Here is a 26,321-nt window from a genome sequence, read left to right as displayed (position 1 = left end):
ACCCCTCTCTATTTATACTGCAGGAGCATCCATATAGGTAGAGGCACCGTCAAGGCGGCTAATCCTAAATTGGTCAGGGCTCTTGCTTGGTCATGTGGTTTGGATCCCCACATAGACAGATGCAACTGCTACCAACCTCAAAGCTACTGATCCTGTATTTACAGCTAGCACCTTAGCAGTACATGCAAGTCTTCTGTCACTAGGTAGTTTAGCTTGGGTTATTAGAAACATACTGCCCATCTTGCAACAAATCTGCAGCTCTGATAAGCTGTGGCTCTCTGAAATCTAAGGCAAAGACTCTTTCAATTAAGATTCCAGAGACAGAACTGGTAACCTTATGCTACAAGCAGAATAACAAGCTCTACTGTTGAACTATTGCCTCTCATAAAATGCATTTCAGACAGAACACTGCTTGGAAAGAACTCTAAATCACGGGCAAGCCTATGTGGCTCCTGGGTTATCTAAATGTTAACGCAGCAGTTTGTGAAACAGGAACTGTGTGGAACAGGTACTGTGGAAAGGGAACTACAGTCAAGAGACTGTTGAATGGATTTGGGCATCTCAATGGAATCTGGAGAAAATATAAAATCCTCCAAGGACCAAGGAGGTCATGAGAAAAGTCTCATCTCATGCAAAACATGCCAAATCATGCCAAATCTCCCAAAATAGTACACACACCTCATTGGAGACACACATTTTTGTGCATTTTCTTCTTTATTTCAACACTATGATTCAAGAGCCTAAAACACAAGTTTTTCCCTTTGTATTTCTGCATGTAGCACTGCAATCATAACTTACAAAAGGTTTAATACACAAAATGTACATGAAATTACAATACAAGGCTCTGTAAACATCTAGAATGTAACCTTTAGTCTTAAAATCATTATTGTCCCACATGGTTAAATATAAAACTTCAATTTGAATAGTCTCCAAACCTCTCAAGGAATGACATTCATTCTGTGTATCAAAAATAGAGTTTTCAAAGTTTTGTTTGCAAACAAACAAAATTTGTCTTTTTTTCCTTCTTCTTCTTTAATCTTTGGTTTACAAAGGAAGGCAGTTCCATTTCTCTGAGGAAGAGTTTATTACAATGAGTGCCAGATTGTGGTCAAACTTTGGTGAAGCCAAAACTGCTTTTAGTAGCCCATATCAAATGGGCCATGCACTGCCTCCTCATTTGATTAACAAAAGCCTCCACTCTTTCTGTTGAGAGTGGTTTTATGAATGCTTTCCATAATTTTTTTTTATAAAAAAATTGGACATCAGCATAGAAAGCAATTGTGTAGATTTGGAGGCGGGAGAGGCTACCAAGGTAGATGCCAAAGTGCCAGTCACAGGCGGCGGCGGCTGAAAATTGTAAGTTGCATAGTCCAAAAGAGATCATGTGCTTTTATATCCACTACATTACACAAGATTAACAGTCTTTAAATCTATAGCATCACACAAGCAAAACATTAAAATAAAATTAAGACCCTTGCACTGAAGTGTTTACAAGGCAAATACAACCATTTTTAGTACCCGAAGTCTATGTTTTCGTTTTAAATAGGAAAGCAGTTCTACATCTACAGGCATCAAGGTATTTAAAGGCATCAGAATATTTTGTGAACCATCCGCCAATTCCACAGCTGCAAAAATCTCAATTTGTTTCAGTAGCTTGCTTGCAAGGGGCTCCCCTGTGCAAGCCCTGCTGAAATGGAGAGAGGCTGTAATGGTACAGCTTTTGGTGGATTGCTCACTTAGTGCATAGCAACACGGGATTGTTTGGGGTCCCATATTTTAGGAAAATTATAAATTCAAAACTACTCAGGAGGACTTAGAGAGGGAAGAGGCTATACCGCACACCACCAAGGAGCATAAAACCCCATGGTGTACAGAAAGCTCTGAAAACTTGAAATCTCCCTGCAACCACTGGTTACTAGAGACCCATTACTACTTACGGAGTGAAAACTGTAATGCAGGAATTGTCGCCAACTAGACATGAAAAGGCTAAGGCAATTTAAAAAGGAGTGAAGTGCTACACATGTAATTAGCTGTACTTAAGCTTCTTTTAAAGTTATTTAACTTATGTGAACAGAAGACAGACTTACTTGAAAGCAACACTACAGAGAGACTACCTTTTCCAAATAACAGTACCGCTCCTTTTGATTTCTAATATTTATATACGACAATCTAGTAACAGTAGTCTAATAACAATACATATCTCAAAAAGTTAATTAAAAGCAAATTTACTGGGGGAAAGGGATGAATTTAAGAGCTACTCCAATTTGACATCTACCTAATTAAAGCATTCAAGATAGCTGTTCATATGAAGGCCACTTCCTTCCCTCTTGAATTGTACATTCTAACCCCCAAAATCGTATTTGCTTTGACTGTCAAGGTTAAATATATATATTCTAAACTTTAGGAATTTTGTAGAAGACAGGCATTATGTTTCCACTGAAGATAAGCAAAAACATCTGAATGTACTGTATTTTATTTTACACTGAATGGTGGGCCACTGGCAGACCAAGTGACAAATCAGTCAGCAGAACATTGCCAGTTGGGGCTAGCTGTCAGTGCCCTCTTGGTGGCTAAAAGAAGGCTTAAAGAAGACAAAGCTCTCTTCACAGGAGATGTGGGAAATTGATTAAAACACATTGGGCTTCCTACCTGGTGGGCCAGAGTTAGAACAGATTTCCAGACAAGGATGGCCTGATTTGGATGGGCTCTTATGTTCTTTCTGCACATATATCCTGGGGGTCTTCCCATGGCAGGGTATTTCAGCTCTGTTAGCTTTAAGCATGTCTGCAATGACATGTGTGTTGTTTAGTCATTTAGTGGTGTCCGACATGAGTGTACAAAGCCCCTATTACTGCTGACCGAAGGAATCAAAACTTCAGATGCAGTTAAGACTTACAATGTTTTTACAGGTAGGTAGCCGTGTTGGTCTGGGTCGAAGTAAAATAAAAAAAAATCCTTCAGTAGCACCTTAAAGACCAACTAAGTTTTTATTTTCATACCAAAATAAAAACTTAGTTGGTCTTTAAGGTGCTACTGAAGAATGTTTTTACAACAGGCCAGGCCAGATTAATCTTTACTTGATTGCTTTCAAAAACTCTTAGCAATCTAGAGTCCCTCTTTCTTATTTGGCTAGTCAAAGCTGAATAAGCTGGATTTTCAATTTATTTTAAGAACTCAATATTCATACAAAAAGCAACATAAATTTACTATCTAACGGGGATTCTGGATCATATGTTTGGATTATGAATCCATAATTGCCCATCTTGTATGAAATACTAACACAAAGTTGTGTCACTCTGACGTTTCAGCTCCAATCATGATTTTTATTTATTTATTCAGAGTGATCTGAAATTTCAAAATGTAGTTTAAACATGATTCCTTGATGGTGTGGGTTGCTGGAAGTACAACAGGAGTTGCAGAAGGGCAGTCCCCACTAATTTCAATGGCGCTTGCAGGAGAGAAATTCGTGGTGGGTATGCCCTGATGCTGTTAACTACTAGAAAAAGCTGCCTCTGTCAGCAGTGTTAAGCACAACTGTTAAGAGCATGAGCGGCTAAACAGTTTTCCACTATTTATCAAAACCTGTTACATTTCCTTTACTACATACTGGGACTAATCAGATTTCTTGAAGGAGGAATCCCCATGAACGCAAGTATCAAAATGTTATAAAGAAAATATTTTAAGAAACAAGTCTGAGTAACAAGAGATATGAATTGGATTTGTCCAGGGGTGGGCTGGGGTGGGGAGACACACCATGGGCTAAGTGAAAAACCCTACCTGAGGGATTTCAAGACAGTGCGGATAACCCGTACTTAAAACTATTCCAACCAAAAGGTTTCCTTATAGACCATGGCTTTTTAGCATCCAAAAATCTTGGTTCTCTCCTTTAAAAATTAGCATTTTATAAACTGTTCTGAACTAGAAAAACCTGTTTCACTTAGAGAGGGGCCTGTGCTAGCAAGGGGTATAAAGTTATAAAAGTTAGATTTTGGAATGTCATTTTTATCCCAATATTTCCATGATGGAATGGTCTCTTTGCAGCCTACCAAGGATTTTCAATGTCTAAAGAACACAGACCTACATTTGGCTTTGCTTCCTAAAAGTCCAAAGAAAATGCTATTTTTTTATACGCAAGACTTCCAAGGCATTGGCTTAAGATGACAGGTACTTTTGTGCCTCTGGAAGATTTCATTATAAAAAAAGTTCTCTTTCAAACAGGTATACAAATTTATATTACAGTCCTATTATCTCTAAGGAAAAGCAGCATATGAAGATGTGTATTTTTTAAAAAAAATTCCCACATTCAGTACTGTGCTTATTGAGAGCAAAACTATATTTCTCCATACAATTAAGCACTTAATATAAAAGTATTCTATTAAATGCACAAAACAAGCATTTCTCATTGGTATTTTTTTCATGGTTAAAGTATCTTGGGTTGCTTCTTTGTGTCCATTTTTACAAAGTAATTTTTACAGCATCCTAGGAAGCTAGAAGTATAACCATTTCCCCACCCTCCCAGAACAGCTATGCAAAGGATCCACTGTTCCAGATCATCAAGGCCACAAAGTCGGAAGCACAGTAAATCTAAGGAGGGGGATGAAGCATTACTCAAAGGAAAAGTGCGAAGTTTTCTGGATCACTAAGTCACAAGCTTAGTAGCTACTGAACTCCATCCGATAGTCCTGTCTCCAGAGATGCAGAAGATGCATGCGGAGAATGGATAGCCACCCCTGCTCCTTGGGACACCGAGATCTGTGACATATCTCTTCCTATGATTTCATTCACTGAAAGGAAAAAGAAAGGATTAATATATTTGTTCAGTTTTCATAAATATTGTTTTCTGAGTGGTACATTTTCCAAACTCCATTCTGGATGATATTTATATAATTTCATATAAAAATAATATAATAATAATTTATTATTTATACCCCGCCCATCTGCCTGGGCTTCCCCTGCCACTCTGGGCGGCTTCCAACAAACACCTTGATGCAAGCTGACAACCTCAGACAATCTGTGGGTCTACAAGACAGTCCTCCCCCACCCCGGGGAGTCTGCCAGGGCTAATTACCCCCATATCAACCCTGAATTATCGGCATGGCTGAGGTCCGATCATATGGGAGTCAGCCATTTCTCACCACTGGAAACAGGAAGCCCTGGGTAATAAAAAGTTAAATGGATTTTTTTTTTTGGCAGGGGAGAACTGCATGCAACTGGAAGCAAGCTGTCTTCCTTAAAAGTTTTTTTGTTTTTGTTTAATTTTTGGCAATGGGTGTGTAGGTTTAAACAATGCATGAATTCAGAAACTTATATCATGTGGTATGCCTTAATTTCTAAATAAGAGGCATGGAGTCAATCTTATACAAAAGTCACACTTCAATCCAACTTCAATCCACTTCTGGTCCTGTGAGACAGTAGAGCAAGAGAGGTGGGGGCAGCAGGAGGAGGTGGTGTGGAAGCCCTTGACTACACCAGCCTGACGTATCTTTCCCCCCTTCTGCATCTGGTTCTTCACTCTTCGATCCTGCTGCTCTCCTGCCTCTCTTAACAGTTACAAGCTCCCCCATTCCACTGGTCCCTTCTTCCAAGTCAATCTACAACCCCGCTTCTCCCAGTGCCCACTCCTCAGTATCCAGCCACCACTCCTAAGTGTCCAGCCAGTCCCTGACACCGAGACTGATGGGAGTGCAAAAAAATATGGGGGGGGGCTGCTTCAATGTGTCTTGCACTTGCTAGCTTTCCCTTTTAGCTTCACCTTACATCTAATGATTGTGCAAAACAAATACACAACTCAGCAATACTCTCAATTGGTGGCAACCCCCCTCTCCAGCTACACTGCCAGATGTGTCAGTAGGCATCAGCCATCAGATGCAGAAGAGCACACAGTGAGGCACTCTGAAAAACAGAACTCTTAAAATAGATACAGACAATGCTCCAGTAGTCTAAGCTATGCTTGAGCCTCAATGGATTTGTTCTCAGCTGCAGCACGTGCTATCACATTCCCTACCCTAAAAGCTCTTCCCTGTCTACTTGTCATTGCTTCCAAGCAATTTTGGCAATACCTAGCAGTTCTGCTAAGATGCCTTCAAAGCGCCCCAAGGGCTAACAGCCTTGAGTTTGTTTTTAAAAAGTAATGTGTGAATTTGTCAAGAACGTGATTTAATACAGATTGATTCTCCTTGCAGTTCCTTTTATACAGTATAGTGGCCCATGAGGTAATTATTTTCCATACTGCTTCTGAGTTAGTTAAATCACCCTGAAAATTAATTTTGCAAGGTTATGCTAGTCCTGCGCTCAAAGTCCCAACATTTCATAGCAACAGCTTGATTTTAAAATTTGGAAATGCAATTAATGCTCACCGCTAAAGGAAGAAATCAATGTTTTATGTATTGGGGTACTGTTTTGTTTGTCATAATGTTATGCATTTTGTGTTTTTATACTATAAACTGCCCTGTGATCCTTGGATAAAGGGTGGTAAATACATTTAAGAAATTATAATAGTAGTAATGTAAGTGCTTGTAAAAATTCACAGGCAGGACTGAGATTGGTGACGAAGAAGATGACAAAGTCTCTTTTTCTCCCTCTTTCATTACCTTTACTCCTGCACCAACTGTTCTTTCATTCATATGGGCAGTTGGCCAATATTTCGGGGCTGAGTTGGCCACTTTTCTTAGCCACACACTCTGCAGCCTGGCCAGGAAGTTGCTTTGGGACTACACACAAAGTCAGTATGGCCAAAGAATTAAAGAAGCACAATGTTTAACAGCCTACAAAAAGTACTGAGGAATGTCACCTGCAGAGCTTACAATAAATAATTAAATTTTGAATGGTTTGAATGTATGCTGGCAAAATCTTCCCATCATAACTCAAACTAGTAATTTACTATGTCAAAGGTCCTTGGGTGGCTCAATGGGTCAGTGCATTTGGCTGTTAACCAGAAAGTTGGTGGTTTGAGCACACGAAGGGATGTAGCCAGGATTCCTGCATTGCATGGGGTTGGACCAGATGACCCTGGGGTCACTTCCAACTACAATTCTATTATTCTTAGAGACTTGGAACATACTGCCACATTTCTAAAGTTAGAAGCTGATTAGTTAAAAAGTCAGTCTACTGGTAAGAGGACAGGGGACTACATGTATTGCACTTTTATTCTTGTAAATATGCAATTTTGATGCTGATTCAAATGCCGCCTTAGTACAGAAATAAAATACAGTAAAGTCCACTGTCAATCCTATCATATTACAAATGACAACACTGTCCTTGTATGCACTGCAAACTATTGAACACACTGCTCTTCAAATCAATGGCTGCATCTGCATGTTTCTGTTAAACATCAGAGAAATAAACATTATTTGGAATTAGACTGCTTCTGCCTTCTAGAATTATGCATTGCATCATTCTTAACTCTGTGATAGCCAGACATTTACTGCTAAGTGTTCAGTTAATTTTTCTGTTGACAAAAGCGTACTGAAATTGAATGCGGTGAGAATCAAGGTAATGTTTATGAAACAAAAAAGTGAACACAATCTTTTTCAAACTATAATTAGATTAAAAACAAAGGTTATCTGCAAATATTCATTCCCTATTCTCAAGGGTAAGTAAGGACCATAGCTCAGTGGCAGAGCAACTAACTACTTTGAATGCAGAAAGCCCTGGATTCAATCCCTGGCATCTCCAGATAGCACTGGAAATGTCACCTGACTGACCCTGTTGCCATTCAGTGTAGACAATACTGAGCTAGATGGGCCAATGGTCTGACACTGCATAAGGCAGCTTCCTACATTCCACCCTGCATCCTCTATCACACAGTCTAACAGTTATGTACCACTGTTATAGGGCTACCTTTTCCTTCTTATATCTCCTTCCACCAATATTCCATCTGGTCTTTTGGTCTAAACAGTTTAAAATTATGAGCTAAAACGCATCCAAAACATCTCAGCAGCTAAACCAGCTAGGGATATCTTACAGCCAGCAGCTAAAAGTTTCAAAGTCTGCAGCCTCCTCGCACACACGTTTGCCACATTTATTCAGTTTGGGGAGCTAACTGGAATATGTTTCTGCACAGATTCACATCTTTAGTTATTTAACACTTTATTCCTCTCTAAGACCATAAGAAGTTCCCCTAAGAGATCCACATTTGGCTTTGACTTTTCAGATGTATGTGGTTTGTATCCAACTACTATAAGTCAAAATCAGTGGACTTAAGTTAGTAATGTTCATTGATTTCTGTATGGCCTAATAGGAGACAACCTAGACTAAATACTGGATAAACAACACAGGACGTGTTATAGTTCTATGCAAGTTACTGGTGTTTCTCTTCATTTGAGTCTTCAAATATTTGGCTTAAGTGACATTTATTTTTAGCAAATGCTTACAACAGTGATGCCAACACCAATACCAATATTAAGGAAAAACTATGGCTTTTCTTATGCTGTGGGATAAAATCAGTAGTGAATAATCTATAACCCTGACATCCTGTTGACTGGAATCCTTCATATATTTACCAGGGAATAAATGCCTTTAATATATATTGGATTTATTCCTAAAAGCACCATTAGAAGAGTTGTTTTATGCAAGGAAGGGACTAGTAGTCCCTGAAAAAGCATGTGGTGGCAGTTCATCTGATAAAATTGTGTCAGTAGTAGAAGTACCAGGAAGAAGGAATTATGTGTTTCTTAGTATTTTATGAGCTGTTGGGTTTATAGAATTACTCTCAGTTTTATAAACTTCTAGGCAGTATGTATTTTATACAATATACTCCAGAGTGGGGGAGAGCAAAAAAGGAATCCTGTTTACATGTAGCTTGAGAACTTGGCATTCTGGACTACTTGATTACCTGCTGACCATTTGGAAATTATTTTGAGGCTGTATAGTTGTAAGCAGAACAGGTGACAAGTGACACTTGATAAAATTGCTGGAATGCTCTGCTTTGCCTTTTGATCTTTAAAGTAAGAGTCTATTGGCAAGCTGCATTAACCTATCTTCAAACTGTAGAACCTCTGCTCAGACACAAGTGAATCACAATACAGTACAACTGAGTCATGAATGTGCCAGTAATCCTGGTTTAGAAATGGCTAAAGTTTTGGATTTCAAGAAGTATAATTCTATGATTTAATATTTAAAAGCAAACAAACAAGATAAATTGGTATCTGAAGACCAATTACATGTTATTCTGAAATTAAATGCTTTTGTTAGGAACTTATGACATCTCCATCTGATACTCAAATTATTTTTCTATGCCCATAGGTTGGAACAGAGCTCCTGAAGAACAATTTTAATTTGGAAAGGTTAATACTGTATTGTGCAACAGAAAGTTTTTCACTTGAAATTTAAGTAAATTTGGGGAAAACTTACTATCTTCTTATAACTAAATAAAAAAATTCCTTCCAGTAGCACCTTAGAGACCACTTCTTCGAAGTGTGCATGCACATGAAAGCTCATACCAATGACAAACTTAGTTGGTTTCTAAGGTGCTACTGGGAGAAATTTTTTAATTTAATTTTTTATTTTTGGTTCAACTACGTCAGACCAACACGGTTGTAACTATCTTCTTATAAGTTCAAGACCCTAAACCCAATTTATACAGAATTGCCCGATTTTTAGAGTTCCAGGGAACTGTGCTGCTCCTGAAACCCCAGAGCCTTTAAAACCAAGAAACTCAAGTTACAAGATGAGCCACTGGAGTCACACTTGAGCTACCTCAAAATGTCTTCAAGTCACCTAACCACCATCAGCAGGGCAGCATCCAAAACACTTTAAGCCCTCAACTTATGTGGCAGTTATGTTCAAGGGATTGCACCTAAAGCCAAAACCACATACAGTATAGTAAAAAAATATGGGTTCAAGGCAGGTGGGATTGCTAAAGTCTTTTTCCCTGGACACCAGCCACCTTTAAAAAAATTTACTTTTTTGCCAAGCACATAAAGCTGAATGCGCACAAGTTGAATGTGCGTAAGTAGCAGGCTTACTGTAATTGAAAAGGGATGATTCATGTTACCCTCTTACTGAAGGTGGGCTTGTATTCGAGTCATCTCAGCTATTCTGAAATACCAAAGAGGGTGGGGACCCAACACCAAAAGCAAAAGGCACAAAAACAAAATGGCAACAAAGAAAATTGAGACATTCAAAATGGTGCTTAAAATCTAACTTTATCAAATTATATAAAATGCTGCAAAGCCCAACACATTTTGGATGAAGACTTCTTCAGGACATGTAGGTTTTACTAATCAGGCAACATCCTTTTCAAGTGGTATATCAAGAATACTGCTGATAGGGAAAGTGAAGTAATGAGCCCTCCTTATGTGCTCATAGTCTAGTTCCAAAGCAAACTCCTAAATACACAGCCTTATTCCTTGCTTTTCTAATCCACAGCTTTATGTAATGGGAGATACAACGGATAAGGAAGTGAAAGAAGATTAGCAAGCGGTCATCATAATCTTATACTGAACATAAATCAAGGTTAACATAACCTCAGAACAGTTAACAAAGATTGCATATTGTTACACTAAAATAGGAACATTTCATGTAAAAATTCTCAAGCATCTTCTCAAGCATCTTTTCAAAGTCTAAGTAATTGTGCGACTCATTCTACTATTTGTATTCTTTTATATCATTTTTTTTAAAAAGAGAAATGTATGTAAATTTTCTAGGAGACTTGAACATCCTTGACCAGTAGATGCATGTTATGCACTGTGGACACTCAGCCAGTTGTCAAAAATTGTTTGTGCTTTGCAAATATTTAGGAGTGTCTTTTATCAATTATTTCTATGAACTGTTTAAGAAGGATATTGACAAGCTGGACTGTATGCAGTGGAGGGTGACCAATATGATCAAGGGTCTGGAAACCAAGCCTTATGAGGCCTGGTTGAGGGAATTGGGTATGTTTAGCCTGGTAAAAAGATTGAGAGGAGATACAATAGTCATCTCCAAATATCTAAAAGGCTGTCACATGGAGCAAGCAATGCTTTCTTCAACTACCTGATTTGCATCCAAAGTATGACACAAAGTCATATTTAGTGAGGCATTATTAAACTTCCTATCGCATAGGAATATACCAAATCACAAACACTAAAACATTAAATGACTTAACAAGAGATGACTGTCCACCTAACCTAGAGGTTCTCTGTGCATAGAAAAGCACTGATATGCATACAACTCACGAGAAAGCAGACTTCAACACACATATTAAATGCTCAAAAACTCATTCCCCAGTTGCATAACTGCAACCAATATTACAACAAACAAGAAAGCCAACAACCAGGTCATGTGTATGTATAAGGCTCTCCAAATGTAATCCTTTATTATACTGTTTTCCCCCTTTTCTTTTTCAATATACTGCTTTTTAAAAAAAGCAAAACCCCATTCAACTTTACACTTATAACATCACTTACCATCATCCAAAGTGATGTCTTGCAACCCTATTGTCTGAAAATTCAACTCTCGATCTTCAGGTTCAGGTTTAATATTAACAGCCGATTCCTCTGGTGAAAATGGAGATGAGTCACATATGTTATGATGCATCAAAGATGAAGCTGCAGGAATTCCACCCAAGCCTGGGCTGTGTGCCTGTGGGGACTGCTGTCCAGAGTGACCAACAGCAGTTGGAGGAGGAGATGAAGCGGGTCCTGAGCTAGGAGTCTGGTAAGGCATAGGCTGCAATTGTGGAGAAGATGGCCCAGATCGTGGTGAATGGCCCAATGAATGAGAAGGTTTTGGGGATGGCGATGAAGTGTTACCTGGATTTGAAGAATGGTAAGTAACTTGTTGCAACTGTGTGGAAGGGTGTCCCAGGGACTGAGTCATTGTGGAAGAGACAGAACTTTGCAGATGATTTGGACAATGGTATCCCATTGACTGCAAATGAGGTGACGATTGTCCTGATTGAGTTGGGTGGACTAAAGGATGCCCTCCTGTTGCAGCTGAAGTTGACACTGAAACTGGACTTGAAGAAAGATAGGGCATTGTTGGTAGAGATTGGCAGCTAAGGTTTATCAATGGAGGTACAGCTGCATCTTGTTGAAATGAAATTGCATCATATCCTTGGCTGGAGGAAGCAGAGTTCATGGGAAGACCAGACTGTCCATTAAACATAACATTAGATTGCATAGGCTGGTAGGAAGGCCTCGCAGAAGGTGCTGGTGTTACCTGAAAAGATTGGTGGACTACAGCTGGAGACAAAACATGATGCTCTTCACCTGGACTAATGCTTCTATTCTGGATGTGTGGCAACTGAGATACTGGTGAGGATGCCATGGATGTGTACGTCTGCTGAACTGGGCATACAAGGCTCCTAGGTGAAGTAGAAAGTAAACTATCATGCGAGAGCCCTGGATCTGGTGAAGGCAGCTGAGTTTGGAGAGGAGATAGTCCTTTAACACCTGTACAACGAGTCATGGACAATGATGGAACTGAAGACAAATCCATTTCATCTCTGCTCTCTTGCTTTAGTACAACTGTGAAATAAGAAAACCAACTATTTACTAAATTCACAGATAAAATGATGGACATCAGAACTTGGTCACATAAGATGCAACCTTATCCCAAGTCAATGCAGAGCCATGCAGTACAGGGCCATGCATACAGTGGTATCTCGCTTTACAAACAGTTCTGTTTACAAACTATTCGGTTTACGAACTCCGCAAAACTGGAAGTAGTGTTCTGGTTTGCGAACTTAAGCCGAACAGTGGAAGGGCACTGGCGGCAGGAGGACTCATTAGGGAAAGCGCGCCTCGGTTTAAGAACGGATTTGGTTTAAGAACAGACTTCAGGAACGGATTAAGTTCATAAACCAAGATACCACTGTATAATCGATCCTGACCAAGAGAAGTCATGTGAGTCTCATGCAGATGTCATTCCCAGCCACAGTAAGCAATATATATCTTTATTAAGGTACATGTTAGAGATTGCATGCATAGGTCCCATATTCAAGATGGAATCTATGCCACACTTAACAATAACAGAATTAATTGGGCTGTTAGAAGTCAGAAAGAAAAGCCGCGAACCTGAACTGCTACCAACTGCAAGAACCAGAAAATACTGCATCCCCCTCTCCTTGGCTATAATCACCCACATATATCTAACTCTGCTGTCTTTGTATAGATTTTAATTGTAAGCTGCTTTGAAAGTTGATCTTTGTTGAAAGTAGTGAATGAAATATACACAACTATTGATCATGTAGGTTTATACTACCTAAAGATTTTCACATTATAAGCACTGGAAATTGTGAAGAATGAAGAACTTTTTACAAGCACTTTATGCAAAAATTTAAAAGCTGAGAGCCATTTCAGTATGCAAAGTCAAAATTCTGTGTAGGAAGCATTATTTTTGTATCAGTCTGACTGTCATTTTATATCTGAAGAAGTGTGCATGCACACAAAAGCTCATACCAATGATAAACTTAGTTGGTCTCTAAGGTGCTGCTGGAAGGAATTTATTTTATTTCATTTTATTGTCATTTTATAGCACAGCTTGTTTATTTTACATAAACGGTCATGGTAAGATAAACAAATTTGCTTTCAAAATTAATAATCTCTGTGTGTAGTGAGATGGCATAATTTTACAAAATGTGTGTACAATTACTATTGTTTTAGACATCTTGATATGTTTAACTCAAGACAGTAATACTATATACATCTGAGTAAGCTCTATATGGTTGGTTTGAGACAGATTGTCAGGAGTGGGAGAGATATATACAGGTGAAACTCGGAAAATTAGAATATCGTCGAAAAGTGCATTATTTCAGTAATGCAACTTTTAAAAAATAGTTTTCTTTTAATTTTTAGAAATGCTTTCTTTTGGAAATTCCACAGTAATAAAACAAATAATTACAATAATACAAAAACAAACAAAAATAAACATTGCTATTACATTTCATTAATTACATTCCATTTATAATTGACCCGCCTAACGACAAATAATTACAACAAATAAAGGCTTGACATATCTTGCTTTGCATGTCGTGCATCTAGCTCATATATTGGTTTCACCTTTTAAGTTGCACTACTGAAATAAATGCACTTTTCGACGATATTCTAATTTTCCAAGTTTCACCTGTATAAAGTGAAAATACTATATTTTCCACCCGGCATTGGCATTCACATTTATTCTGCATGTTGAAGGGTTTTTCCTGTTTCTAACCTTCAAGCTCAAAAGGTAAACAGTTTCTCCCCTGATCTTGGGTCAAGAGCTACAATTAATGCTTTCAGAATACCTCTGGATGCACTTCTCAACCTTTATCAGCTGCCAAGAATACAGTGTTGTACAAAACATCAAGATCCAATTTAGGCACTTTAATAGCCATAGCCAAATATAATTGCAAAAACAATTTTTAAAAAACAGGTACCCCAAATCCAGGTTAAGTGCTATTGCAATTTGAATCAAAGAACATTTTGAATACTAGAAAGAAGGTATGTACCTGGAGTGTAAGTAAAACGCTGAGACTGACTTTTTTTCCTCTTGCCATTGCAAACATAGAACTGCACCTGGACAGTAGCTGTAACTGTTTTGTTGTGGTATGGAGGAACTTCAAGAACAATTGTAGCCTGAATGAAAATTAAATGAAATGTGCATATTAAAAGCAATAGAAAACATCTTCCCCTAAATAAGCCTCGTCCTCTCCAAGATCAGCTGGCAAAGCATATACTTTCTCTCCTAAAGTATTGTAGTATTAGTTAGGCTACCAAGCAGAGACTTTTAAGTGGTGGCATCTTTTTTACAGAATGGCCATCGCTGGGAAAGTTCAATAGGCCACCTCCCCACCTCCTTTCTTTTGTATCCTTTGAAAGTCATAGAAAATCTAACTATGATTTTAAATTTCTTACAATGCAGTTCCTTGATGCAGAACAAATTAGCATATTTATGTTTTAATTATGTAAAGTATATTCCAGAATTTTCATTTGCTAACCAAACATCTAGACTACAGGACATGTCAGTGGCACATAAATTCAACTGCTTAGTCATGGCTGGGCTCTCTGTGGCTAAAAGTCCTTGCAGAAAGAACATAAAATTTCATCTTACTGGCCAATTCTGGTCTAACTCCGATTCTCAAAGCCAACTCCTAGGAAAACTAGCTAGCTCCTACATTCTGCAAACAATTTTGCACCCCTACTGATATGTAAACACACATGAAGTAGATCAGTTATACTTAAACATTTAACCTTTCTGCTAAAATGAGAAAATTTATGGCTACCCACATTGTGCTCAAGTGTCTGCCAAGCTGCTTACAGGGCTACAGTACATTTAAAAATAATTCCCCACGTTTAAAAGAAAGCTCACCTCTTGACTCCTTTCTCTAATTATTTTTCCTTCCACCTCCCACTGGGGCCTTCCATCTATCAAAAGAAAGATTTTAGTTGAAGTATCAAATTACTGAAAAAAGCAGTCTAATAATTAATGATATACAAAACACAGACTGTAAAAATCCTTCATACTAGTTTTCATTTTAAAATCCAAATGTATCTCAATGCAAGAGATCCCCGGGCTTTGAGTTATGCATAGTACTGACATGGAATAGCCTTGATTTAACTGCTAGCAAAGAGTCCAGAAAGATGAATACTGCATAGAAAAGGTAGGCTTCGAAGAGGAATATGAAATAGGGGAGCGAAGGAAATTGTTGTTTTGGCACACTCATAATTAATTCATAGACTAGTGGCTGCTGCAATTGCAGTTTGCAAAAAGAAAAAAGAAAAGAAAGAGGAGTGCAAAGAGAGGGTACACTTGGAGATGGGGAGACTTAAGGCTCCTTCACGTGCTGAAAGAACAGCAATCCTTTTTTTTTTAAATATTTTTTATTAATTTTAGAAAAAGAAAACACATACAAAATATACAACATAAACTCTGTCCCTTCATTTTCCCTCCACCCACAAGCCCACCTCTGCCACCAGTGAGACCCATGGGTATTGGGGAACAAAGGGGTCCATTTAAAGCTGGGTTTGACCTCCCCCCTCCTTCCTCCCCCCTCATCCCCCCCCTGCCACTGAGAGGACAAAGGCGGAGGATCTCTGGGGATTGGCTTATCCCCCAGCTATTTCTTCACTATACTGGAAAAAAGAAAAACAAGGAAAAAAGGAAAAAAAAAAAGCAAAAATATAAAAAAGGGGGGGGGGAAGGAAAGGAAAAAAAAGGAAAAAGGAAAAATATTAATGGCTTCCACGACTCTCCTCCTCCTGGATTTCCCAACCTCTTTACATAGTTATGGCGGGTTTTCTAATCCAATTCAGAATCTTATTCTTATAATATTAACACAATCCTCCTCCTTCTTCATGCTGTCCCCCTCTGAGCCCCCCCCCCCTGCCACTGGGGTAGCCCGAGGAGTCCAGCAGTCAAAAGGTTCCATTTTTGTGTCTGGGTTTCCCTCCACCCTTCCCTCTCCCCTCAAGGCACCCCCTGCCACTGGGTACCAAGAGTAAGAAGGGGGAGACAGGCAGTTTTCCACCCAAACACCTCCTGATCACCAAAATTATTCAAAAACAAACTCTAAGCATATTTCCTCAGCCATTCTTTTTACTCCCTCCAGAAAGCTCTTAACCTTAAACTATAAAAATCTCTCCTTCCCCCCCCCCAATGTCCCTCCTCCCAATTGGATCAGCATATCCTTTAGCAGGCCAAGATTCCGACACCGTTGTTCATAAACCAAAAAAAGTACCTTAAACTAAAATTTTTACCCCACACCAATTCTTTCCCACATCCACTTCCAGACCTCTGCTCCTCCCTCTTTCTGCCTTTCCCTCCCTTCACTAACACCATTCAACATTTCAGTCTCTCCAGGATTTTCACTTCCATCAATCTTCTCTTCACTTTGCTTCTCCTTGTCGGCCTCATCTCTTTGTTCTGATCTTTGTTTTTCATCTTCCAACACATATTTTTTATGGTCTGAATCAGTCTCCAAATTGTCCTCAAATTGTTGCTCCTCACACACAATCTCATAATCAAAATTGTCCTCTAAATCTTGCTCTTGCACCTCATTCTCCTTTTCTGTTGGATTGAAGCATTGCCTTTCCTTGTAGATATCTTCCCATGTTTGTAGATATCCCAGCACAGCCTCCTGGAAAGCTCGAGAGAATTTTGTTTTCATAGTTCACTTGACCACAGGCAGACCAGAGATAAGGGCAGAAGGGTACTGGAAAATTCCTCTCTACCACGTTGTCGGCTCCATCTTGGCTGTTCTTATCCTTTGTCTTTAACCTCATCAGATTTCAAATTTACAGTCCACTTAAATCCTTTTAAAACCTTTTGAATCAATTTTTCCAATTCACAGGAATAAAATCGTCTTTCTTAATCCTTTAACAATTTGACAGCTTTTGACAGCTGTCAAAGCGTCCTCCCCCTTGTTGCTGCTGAACCTCAAGGGGCAATGACACCGGGGGCTGGGGAGGTTTGGAAAAGTCTTTCTTTCTCTCGGGTCCGCAATCTTGAAAGAAGTTTTCCCTTTTCGGCTTGGGAATATTTAATGCGCCTCCCGATTGTCCATTTGGAAGAGATCGGCTTCCGTTAATTTAGAATCTCTTCCTATCTTCAAATTTAAAAATTTTAAGATCCGAATGGAGATTTGACTTACTTTGAAGAAGTCTTTTATTTCCTTGGAAGAATCCGCCGCTTGCAGGCTGAGGACTCGGAGCTTCACTTCAAGGAGGTAAGATGAAACCCAAAAATGGCTCCCGCGACTCCACTCCGCTGGCTCTCGATTGCTCTACTGAGCTCTCGGGCAGCAGAGGATTCGCGTCCGGAGCAAACAGCTGGGCACTATGTCACCGGGACTCTCTACCCGGTGTTTTTTCGGGGAGTCCGCTCGCTCTGCGGACTTCCCCCCCCTCCACGAAGCCAGGGACTTCGGAGCACGAAGTCCCTGCGTCCAACTTCACCAGCGCGACGAATCGGAAGCCAAGAACAGCAATCCTACCAGGTTAAAAATCACTGGGAAAGTAAGAAGCAGCACCTTGGTAAGGGAAAACTCTGAAATAATTCTAAGCAGCTAAGGCTTAGAATGTGCAGAAATAGTGGCTGTTGCTCTACACTAGTTTCTAATGTCACTTCTGATGAGAAATGTTGTAGGGCATGTTAAATTTTTCAATTCCCAAAATGAGAGCTGATGAAAAGTTGTAACGTGACTTGAGAATTCAAAAGATATTTTGGTTAAATATAATTTAGGGGTTTTTTGGAAAATAACTGCATAATATTGGCTTCTGTGTTTTTGTGGAATTTTGTAGAATGATCTTAAACTTGTGTTATTAAACAAATTATGAAAAAATGTGTGTAAATTCGCATTAAAATCATTAAAATGATTGCTAAGTACTTGCAGTTATATTATATATTGTATTAGCTTTGTTATTTATATATTAAAAAACATTCTATATTAAATTGCATACTACACACATGCGCGCGCACGCACACACACACACACACACACACACACACACACAACGTGCTATATACTCACCTTGCCCCTTTTCAAGAAATATTATTTTTGATTCTGGAAGGAAGTTTGATCCAGTAACAACCATTTCATGGCCTCCATTTACTGAGCAACTGTTGATGTTGTATTTCTCTATCTGAGGAAGTTCTTGAGCCGATCTCTGAGCTTTGTGAAAAAGTTGTACAAATATACATAAGCATGCTAGAATTATAGCTAAGAGCAGGGGTTCCCAAACTAAGGCCCGGGGGCCGGATGCGACCTGCGCGAGCCAATTGTGCTGCCCCCGCCGCCCGCTCTTACCGGCACATCGCGGTGCAATTGCCCATCTCCAGGTTGGCATGGCGCCAGAATTAGCTTGCGTGCACACGCGGGCCGGAGGGCAGGGGAATGCACTCCCATACACACACGCACAAGCTATTTCTGGTGCTGCGCTGACCCGGAAGTGCACTGGAAATGATGTCTGCGCATGCACAGAAGCCACTTCCAGCACCGTGCCGCGCCAGAAAAAGCGAGTGCACACGCGTATGGGAGCACGTTCCCCGGCTCGCCGCATGATTGGCGCTGGAGGAACCGGCCCAAAGCTGGGTAAGTTTGGGGACCCCTGGCTAAGAGGGTAAGGTAGCCAAAGCCTATATTTACTGTTTAAAACAGTGTGCATCATTTAAACATAATTATTATTGTGGATAGGTGCTGGTAATCATGCAGTGTTCATTTTCCTAAAGGAGAGGAAACTTATCCCTACATCATTATCACTAAGCTGGTTTCCAAGTCACCTATGCCCCATCTATGAAAGGAAAATGATAAATTAGAACCAATTTTATATAAATCTGCTATGAGACACAACTTAAGCTATTAAAATGGGTGGAAAATCCCATGTTGAAAACAATGCTACACGACTGAAATAATGTTTTTCATAAGAAATTGTGGTTCAAATTTGTTTATATCAAAATGCAAGTTATTTTGTGGGGGTATGCATCAGATTTGGACAAATTCCAAATCAAAAATTGAAGTGGGATAGAATCAGAGCTTATATTAGCTGAAGGGGAATCGTCAGAAATGCTACAAACATAAGTGGGGACCTCTAAACAGATTGAGGGGAATGTCACTGTTAAAAAAACTGTGCAGTGGATCTGCAAAAATGGAAACACTTCTTCCTAAGCTTGCCATATAAGGGAGAAGAAGAGCTCTTTAGCTTCCAATCAGAGGGATGATTTTATCAGGGCTCTCAAATCAGGATGTTAAAGTAATTATCACCTTGTTCTTGTCTATTATGTAGTATTTCCTAATTCTGTTAGGGGTATTTCCTTGGAAATGCAAGACATTTGAATCCTTCTGCCTCTGTACCACCTCCCCACAACCCACTCCTGTTAATCAGCTTTCTGATTTTTGGTGCCAATACAGCAGAACACAAACCTGAAGTTTCCCCATCTCCCGCCACACTCATTTATCATAACTCCATAGCCCCTACACCCAAACTTCTGAAATTGTGCAGTTTGCCTGGAGTATTTGATGCATGCCATTTTTAAAAGAAAGTTGTTGCCCACAAAACTGCAGGGAGAGAAGCAAATCCTATTTAGTTCTCCTACCAATACTAACTTTTAAAGGAGCCCAACACAAAAACAAAACCCTGGATCTATTTGACGGTAATGCTTCCTCAACCTCAGCCCTCCAGATGTTTGAGACTACAGCATCCCTGACCAACTGGTCCTGCTAGCTAGGCCAAAAACATCTGGAGGGCTGAGGTTGAGGAAGCCTGATCTAGCCAATTAATCCAACAAAGGCAAAAACTCAACACAACAGCAAAATAATACCTTAAAAATGTGTTCTTACAAATTAGCATTAAAAGGGGACGAATCCTGCATGAAATCAGTTTTCATTTTATTAAGTGTAGTCAAGGAGGAACACAACACAAAGAGAGAAAACTTACAGCATTCAACAGGTATTGAAGCAGCTTGAAGGGACAATACTTTTCCATTAGGCTGTGGGATGTGAACTCGAAACACAAGCCGCACTCTTGTATTCTTCCTTCCAATATCTGTCTCCCCTTTACGAAGTTCTATGTCTGAATTGCGGAGTTTCAAAATACCTGCACAGTCAATACTATGGGAGACAGAGAGTTGAATGAAAAAGTACAAGTCAGGTGTTTCTTTTTATATAATTCAAGTATGCATATTTTATAAAGTTACTCCTATTTTCCTTCTTGCTGATAGAATACTTGTCAGACATGAAACCAACATCCATGTACGTACATTGTTCTTTACTTGCTTATGTTGGAATACAGTCTCAATACTCTACCCCAGTACCATTAACAAATGCAGAAACTAAGAATGCTATTTAAAACGGCAGGAGTAACCCTTAGAAGCAACCACAGCTATGCCACACAAAAAAACAAAACAATCTCTTATTTTTCCATGAAATGATCATTTTGAAATGGCAAATTATGCATTTTATAAAACGTGGAAGAAACTGGATACTTTTTAAGTTTGCAAAACACTAAACAGGCAAAGTCTACCACATGTATATGGTAGAAGTAGACAAACTGTCCAACACTAAGATCCACTCTGATAAATGTAGGAGTTGGAAGAACCTTGGGTGACTGTTCCTATAGTTAACATATGCCAATGAAATTCTCATGAGTAATGCTCATGAAAATTGCACGTGCCAGACTACAGCTGGTGGCTATTGTGCACTTGTTACAAGCCACATTCAGCAACTGTTACCTTCATGTATCACGTTTCTTCCATCTGAACTAATAAATCTTGAGGGTAAGATTAAGCTCAAATTCACCAAGTCAGTTCAAATACAACATTCCTATCCCTCCAAACCACATGGTGAAGGCTCAGGGACTTCTTTATCCCACATACTCTCTTCCTAATTTGAGAAAATCATAGTCTACTGTTGCACACAAACTATGACTTGTGCAAACAAGGAAGGGAAGGAGGAAATCTGAGTGTATGAGGGGAGGGAATGCACATGCCTAACCTGCCAAAACATGGGTTTGGAGATCAAGAACATTACATCTGAGCCAATCTATTTTAATTTTTGTATATCGCTCTGAGGTATTTTTTTACAATTGACCTGTGAACAGTGTGTGTGTGTGTGTGTGTGTGTGTGTGTGTGTGTTGTGAATGAATTAAAATGTAGCAACTGTTGAGAAGCCATCATTAGAAGATAACACACATTTCCTAAGAGGTTTGTAACTTCACCTCCCTAAATATGGCTGAGAAACCTAGAATGCAATATGTTGACCTGCTTGAACATATCTTTTGACGTACCTGGCTGACATATTGTTTTCAGGAAGAAGTGGAATTTCCAAGACCTTTGTGCTTGCAATAATTATCTCTTGACTAGCAGTAGCAACTGTTTTACCCGTGATTCTATGCACTTGGTAGAAGGCATGTGGCCGTAGATAACGATCATCCGCTGTCCCAATGAACATCTGTAGGTTTACTGGCTTTTCACTATAGCCCAGGAGCTAAGAAAAAAGAAAAAAAGGTAACTTCTCAATCCCAGTTTTGTAAAAGAAATTGGCTTTGCCCAAATTCTAAAAAACAGACATTGATGCATTAGGAATGTAAGTCAAACATAAATACATTTACTTACAGGAGCCCAAATAATTTAAAAGGCATGATTATGGAGTCCACTGGTTTCGAATTTGTCTCAAGATATATATATATCTTTAAATATGAATTCTACTACCACCACTTAAAATAGTTCCCATACATTCATTGCAATCTTTGTAACTCATGAATAATAAAAATAATTTGTTATGTATAGCCCGCCCATCTGGCTGGGTTTCCCCAGCCACCCTGGTGGCTCCCAACAGAATATTAGAAACACGATAAAACATCAAACATTAAAAACTTCCCTAAACAGGGCTGCCTTCAGATGTCTTCTAAAAGTCAGATACTTGTTTATTTCCTTGACATCTGATGGGAGGGTGTTCCACAGGGTGGGCACCACTACCGAGAAAGCCCTCTGCCTGGTTCCCTGTAACCACACATCCCGCAGTGAGGGAACCGACAGAAAGTCATCAGAGCAGGGAGGAATTACAGTACTTTAAATATCACTTTACTGCCAAACAGATATGATAGCAGCTTACCTAAACCAAACTAGTGACTTGACTTCCTGGCTCATCAAGAAATGTATCAAATATAATCAAAATTCACAATCACTCCCCACAATAACTCCCCATTGTGTTGTGGGGAACATAATCACTGTATCCCAGGAATAAGAGATGAGACATCACCTGCCAAGGCTGCTAGTCTGGCTCACCTATTAAGCATTCAGAAAGCCATATCCAGGTGCCAAATGAGGGTTAAACAAGAGGGGGTGCTCTTCACCAGCTTAAATTTCACCTGGATTCTACGCCAAAGTGATGGGCAAGGCGGGCAAAGAGAGATACTACTTGGCAGGAAAGTTGCCCATGTTAATTGGCCCCAATAAGGCAAAAACAGCATTTTGACATTTATGAACCAGCATGGCCTTACTACTGCAGGGTTTTCTACAAACTCCAACAGCTGTTGGGGACACGATGTTATAAACTAGGATATTTTAAGGAAGCAGCAATGTGCTGTATCAACTGTACTAATCTTAAATTAACTGCCACATAATGCAATGTGCTTGGGAAACTCAGTATAACTATTCTCCAATATTTTATTTTTAAACATTTACACTGGCTGGAAGAAGTTATAAACTTGTCCTGGAACAACAAAATAAGAACGGTTCTGCATGTCTTGATCATCCTATTCTTAAAAAAGAGAAGTGTTTTACTAATCATGGCACTGGGGTCAATTAGACCACAGTATTCTCTGTCCACCGATTCTCCCCATGCAAATGTTGCCTTGCAATAATGTTGCTTTGTATTTATTGAATACATTTATATATTGCACTTCCAACCAGGTCCCCTGGGTGGTTTGTGTAAACACAATTCAGAATAAAAACACTACAACAAGGCAATAAGCCCAACCCCCCCCCCCAAAAACACAAGTTAAAACTAGCAAGAAACACAGAAACAATTGAAACAATAATAATATGCAGCGTACCACAGGCTTTCATATGAGTGCCAATCAAGCTGGATATAATGGTCTCAGCAAATTTTCCCAGATCAATCTTCCTCAACATCAACTCAAGGGCCATCAACATCAGCTCAGGCAGGGAAACCAATGGGAAGCAGAGTGGCTGATACACCAGCAGAATCCCTAATCAATCCCTAGACCCCAGTACAAGACGCAAACACTCAAGCCTGGCACATGACTGAACAGGATGACTGATGGAATTCCTAGAGATCTCACAAGCCTATACTGATGCTTGCACTGAGTACCCAAAAAGGAACAGCCCAGATAGACTAACACTTCCCAACTCACCAAGTCTCAGTAATGCACACCAAGACAGCTTCCTCATCCACAATTAATCACAAATGGATGAGAAAAAATTGTTATTGACTGACCTGAAATATGGCCACATGACCTGGAAGCTATACGCCAGCTCCCTCGGCCAATAATGCGAGATGAGCGCGCAACCCCAGAGTCGGTCATGACTGGACCTAATGGTCAGGGGTCCCTTTACCCTTTCTAACCTGAAATATAGCACTTGTACCTGAAGACCAGAGGGTAAGCTAGTAAGGTTCCATAAACCATCTGGGTGGAGATGAGCTCTTGACATGATGGTGCTGAAGCAAAATGAAGATGGTAAAAAGAAGCACCTCCAGAAAGAACACAGGATTACAAATTCCATGTTGGTCTTGTAATGTTTCTCCCTTATTTACTACTTTTGTATCCTGCAGTGTTTGCTGCCATATTAGTGTTTCAAAACAGCCAAAATAAGCAGCTATACACTACTGTGTATCACTGAACACTTGAATAATATTCCCTCCCACAGACACTTTGAACTTACTGAATTCCAGGTTGTGTTGATGCACAACAGATGCTCAAAAAATTTCTAGTGAACTTCAGGAACTTCACAGAAAGAGCATTGACTACTGTACTTAATGAGCACTACCTCAGCAAATGAAAGGAAAATTATTCCACCATTTAAGTCCAAGACTGCTTTCACTTGAACACATGCTCCTTCAGGAATATGTTGTCAGAACTGAGATTCTACTTTTTTTTAGACAAAACTAAAAGTAAAGTACCAGATTCCTGCCTGTTCTTTGCTTAGGGTCTTTCTTGTGAATAATACTTATGCTCGCATTCACAATATGGCAACGTAACACTTTGCATGTGCACTTTCCATATTTTGCTTGAAAAAAGTTATTTCAAGAGAATACTAAAAATCTATTTTGTTTACACAGTTGCTTCCATCTGTAGCACTAGCTCTGAAAACCCCCAAAACACAGATATATAGATTAGGGATGTGTGATAAATCGCCATATCACTGAATACTGGTATTGAAATAACATTGTGATAAGTGTTTCACCAAGGAAATATACTGGTGAACAAAAGGTGGACACTAACAGCTTCCCAGGGGGTAGCTCAGCTGAACAATACTTTACCTTGCAGATTATTTGCTGGCATAGTACATCCAGCTTTGCTTGCTCTCTCCCTCCTAACAGATAAGAAAAGCCCTCACACAAACCAGCAAACTCTTTCAGCTTCACCAGTATCTTTCCACTTAGAACTCAGCTAATTATGCAAAAAAACCAAGATCATGGCCACTGGTCCCATCACCTCCTGGCAAATAGAAGGGGAAGAAATGGAGGCAGTGAGAGATTTTACTTTCTTGGGTTCCATGATCACTGCAGATGGTGACAGCAGTCACAAAATTAAAAGATGCCTGCTTCTTGGGAGAAAAGCAATGACAACCCTAGACAGCATCTTAAAAAGCAGAGACATCACCTTGCAGACAAAGGTCCGTATAGTTAAAGCTATGGTTTTCCCAGTAGTGATGTATGGAAGTGAGAGCTGGACCATAAAGAACGCTGATCGCCAAGTAATTTATGCTTTTGAATTATGGTGCTGGTGGAGACTCTTGAGAGCCCCATGGACTGCAAGAAGAGCAAAGCAATCCATTCTGAAGGAAATCAGCCCTGAGTGCTCACTGGAAGGACAGATCCTGAAGCTGACGATCCAATACTTTGGCCACCTCCTGAGAAGAGAAGACTCCCTGGAAAAGACCCTGATGTTGGGAAAGATTGAGGGCACTAGAAGGGGACGACAGAGGATGAGATGGTTGGACAGTGTTCTCGAACATGAGTTTGTCCAAGCTGTGGGAGGCAGTGGAAGACAGGAGTGCCTGACGTGCTCTGGTCCATGGGGTCACTAAACCACAACAATTATGCAGAACCTGCTAACAATCCAGGAGGAACCCCCCACAGCTAGACAGTCAAGATCCAGTGGCAAACAATGAACTAAACAATGAACTGGAAAGCACTTCTTTCTTCTCTCACAACCCCACCAGTGAAAAAAGAAAAGGAAGAGTTTGTTTATTTTCTGGTGGTGTTTATGTTGTTGGTTTCCCCTAAATAACTTTCCTCCATATCAAAAAGGGCTTATTTATTTAAAGGAGACTATATTTTTGCTTTGAACTTACTTTGATATAAAGGAAGAGGTTGGTGAGATGAGGGCTTGGGGGGGGGCTCTTCTGTAGAGGGGGGCGAATGGAGGGGAGAAGATTTAGCTGGCTACCTTATGCTGAAATGGAAGGTTGGGTACAATGTGAGAATGATGGGGAGGGTGTTTTTCAGTAAGCAGTGCAAGAAAATGTGTGTCTACTCACAAGCAAGCCCTACTGAATTCAATGAGGCTTGCTCCCAGGAAAGTAAAAGTTAGTTTAGTTTAACTCAGTGGGGCTTACATATGCAGAGATTCCACTTAGACCTCTGAGTGGGGAAGCAGATACAACTTGACTAGTAAATCACTTAAACTACTCTTAAGTTAGTTGAAAATATATTAAATATTTTATATGGAAGTTTAAT

The 26,321-nt window shown here is 39.6% G+C and overlaps 1 protein-coding gene across 1 annotated transcript in view; it reads right to left on the bottom strand.

The window, feature by feature from the left end:
- Positions 1–695: 695 nt before the first annotated feature.
- Positions 696–26,321, bottom strand: part of NFATC3 (nuclear factor of activated T cells 3) — a 56,812-nt gene continuing 31,186 nt past the window's right edge. The window contains exons 4-10 of the mRNA XM_035117883.3: positions 21,682–21,881; positions 20,334–20,506; positions 18,431–18,571; positions 15,271–15,326; positions 14,411–14,537; positions 11,388–12,449; positions 696–4,784 (exon numbers count right to left, since the gene is read on the bottom strand). Coding sequence (XP_034973774.2) covers positions 4,660–4,784; positions 11,388–12,449; positions 14,411–14,537; positions 15,271–15,326; positions 18,431–18,571; positions 20,334–20,506; positions 21,682–21,881 — 1,884 coding nt within the window. The 3' untranslated portion in view covers positions 696–4,659. The remainder of the gene's footprint in view (positions 4,785–11,387; positions 12,450–14,410; positions 14,538–15,270; positions 15,327–18,430; positions 18,572–20,333; positions 20,507–21,681; positions 21,882–26,321) is intronic.

This window comes from Zootoca vivipara, chromosome 6 (genome assembly GCF_965207765.1).
Source record: "Zootoca vivipara chromosome 6, rZooViv2.hap1.1, whole genome shotgun sequence".
NCBI classification, from domain to species: Eukaryota; Metazoa; Chordata; class Lepidosauria; order Squamata; family Lacertidae; genus Zootoca; species Zootoca vivipara.
Note: the sequence above shows the minus strand (reverse complement) of the source record. Positions and strands in the feature narration are given on the sequence as shown.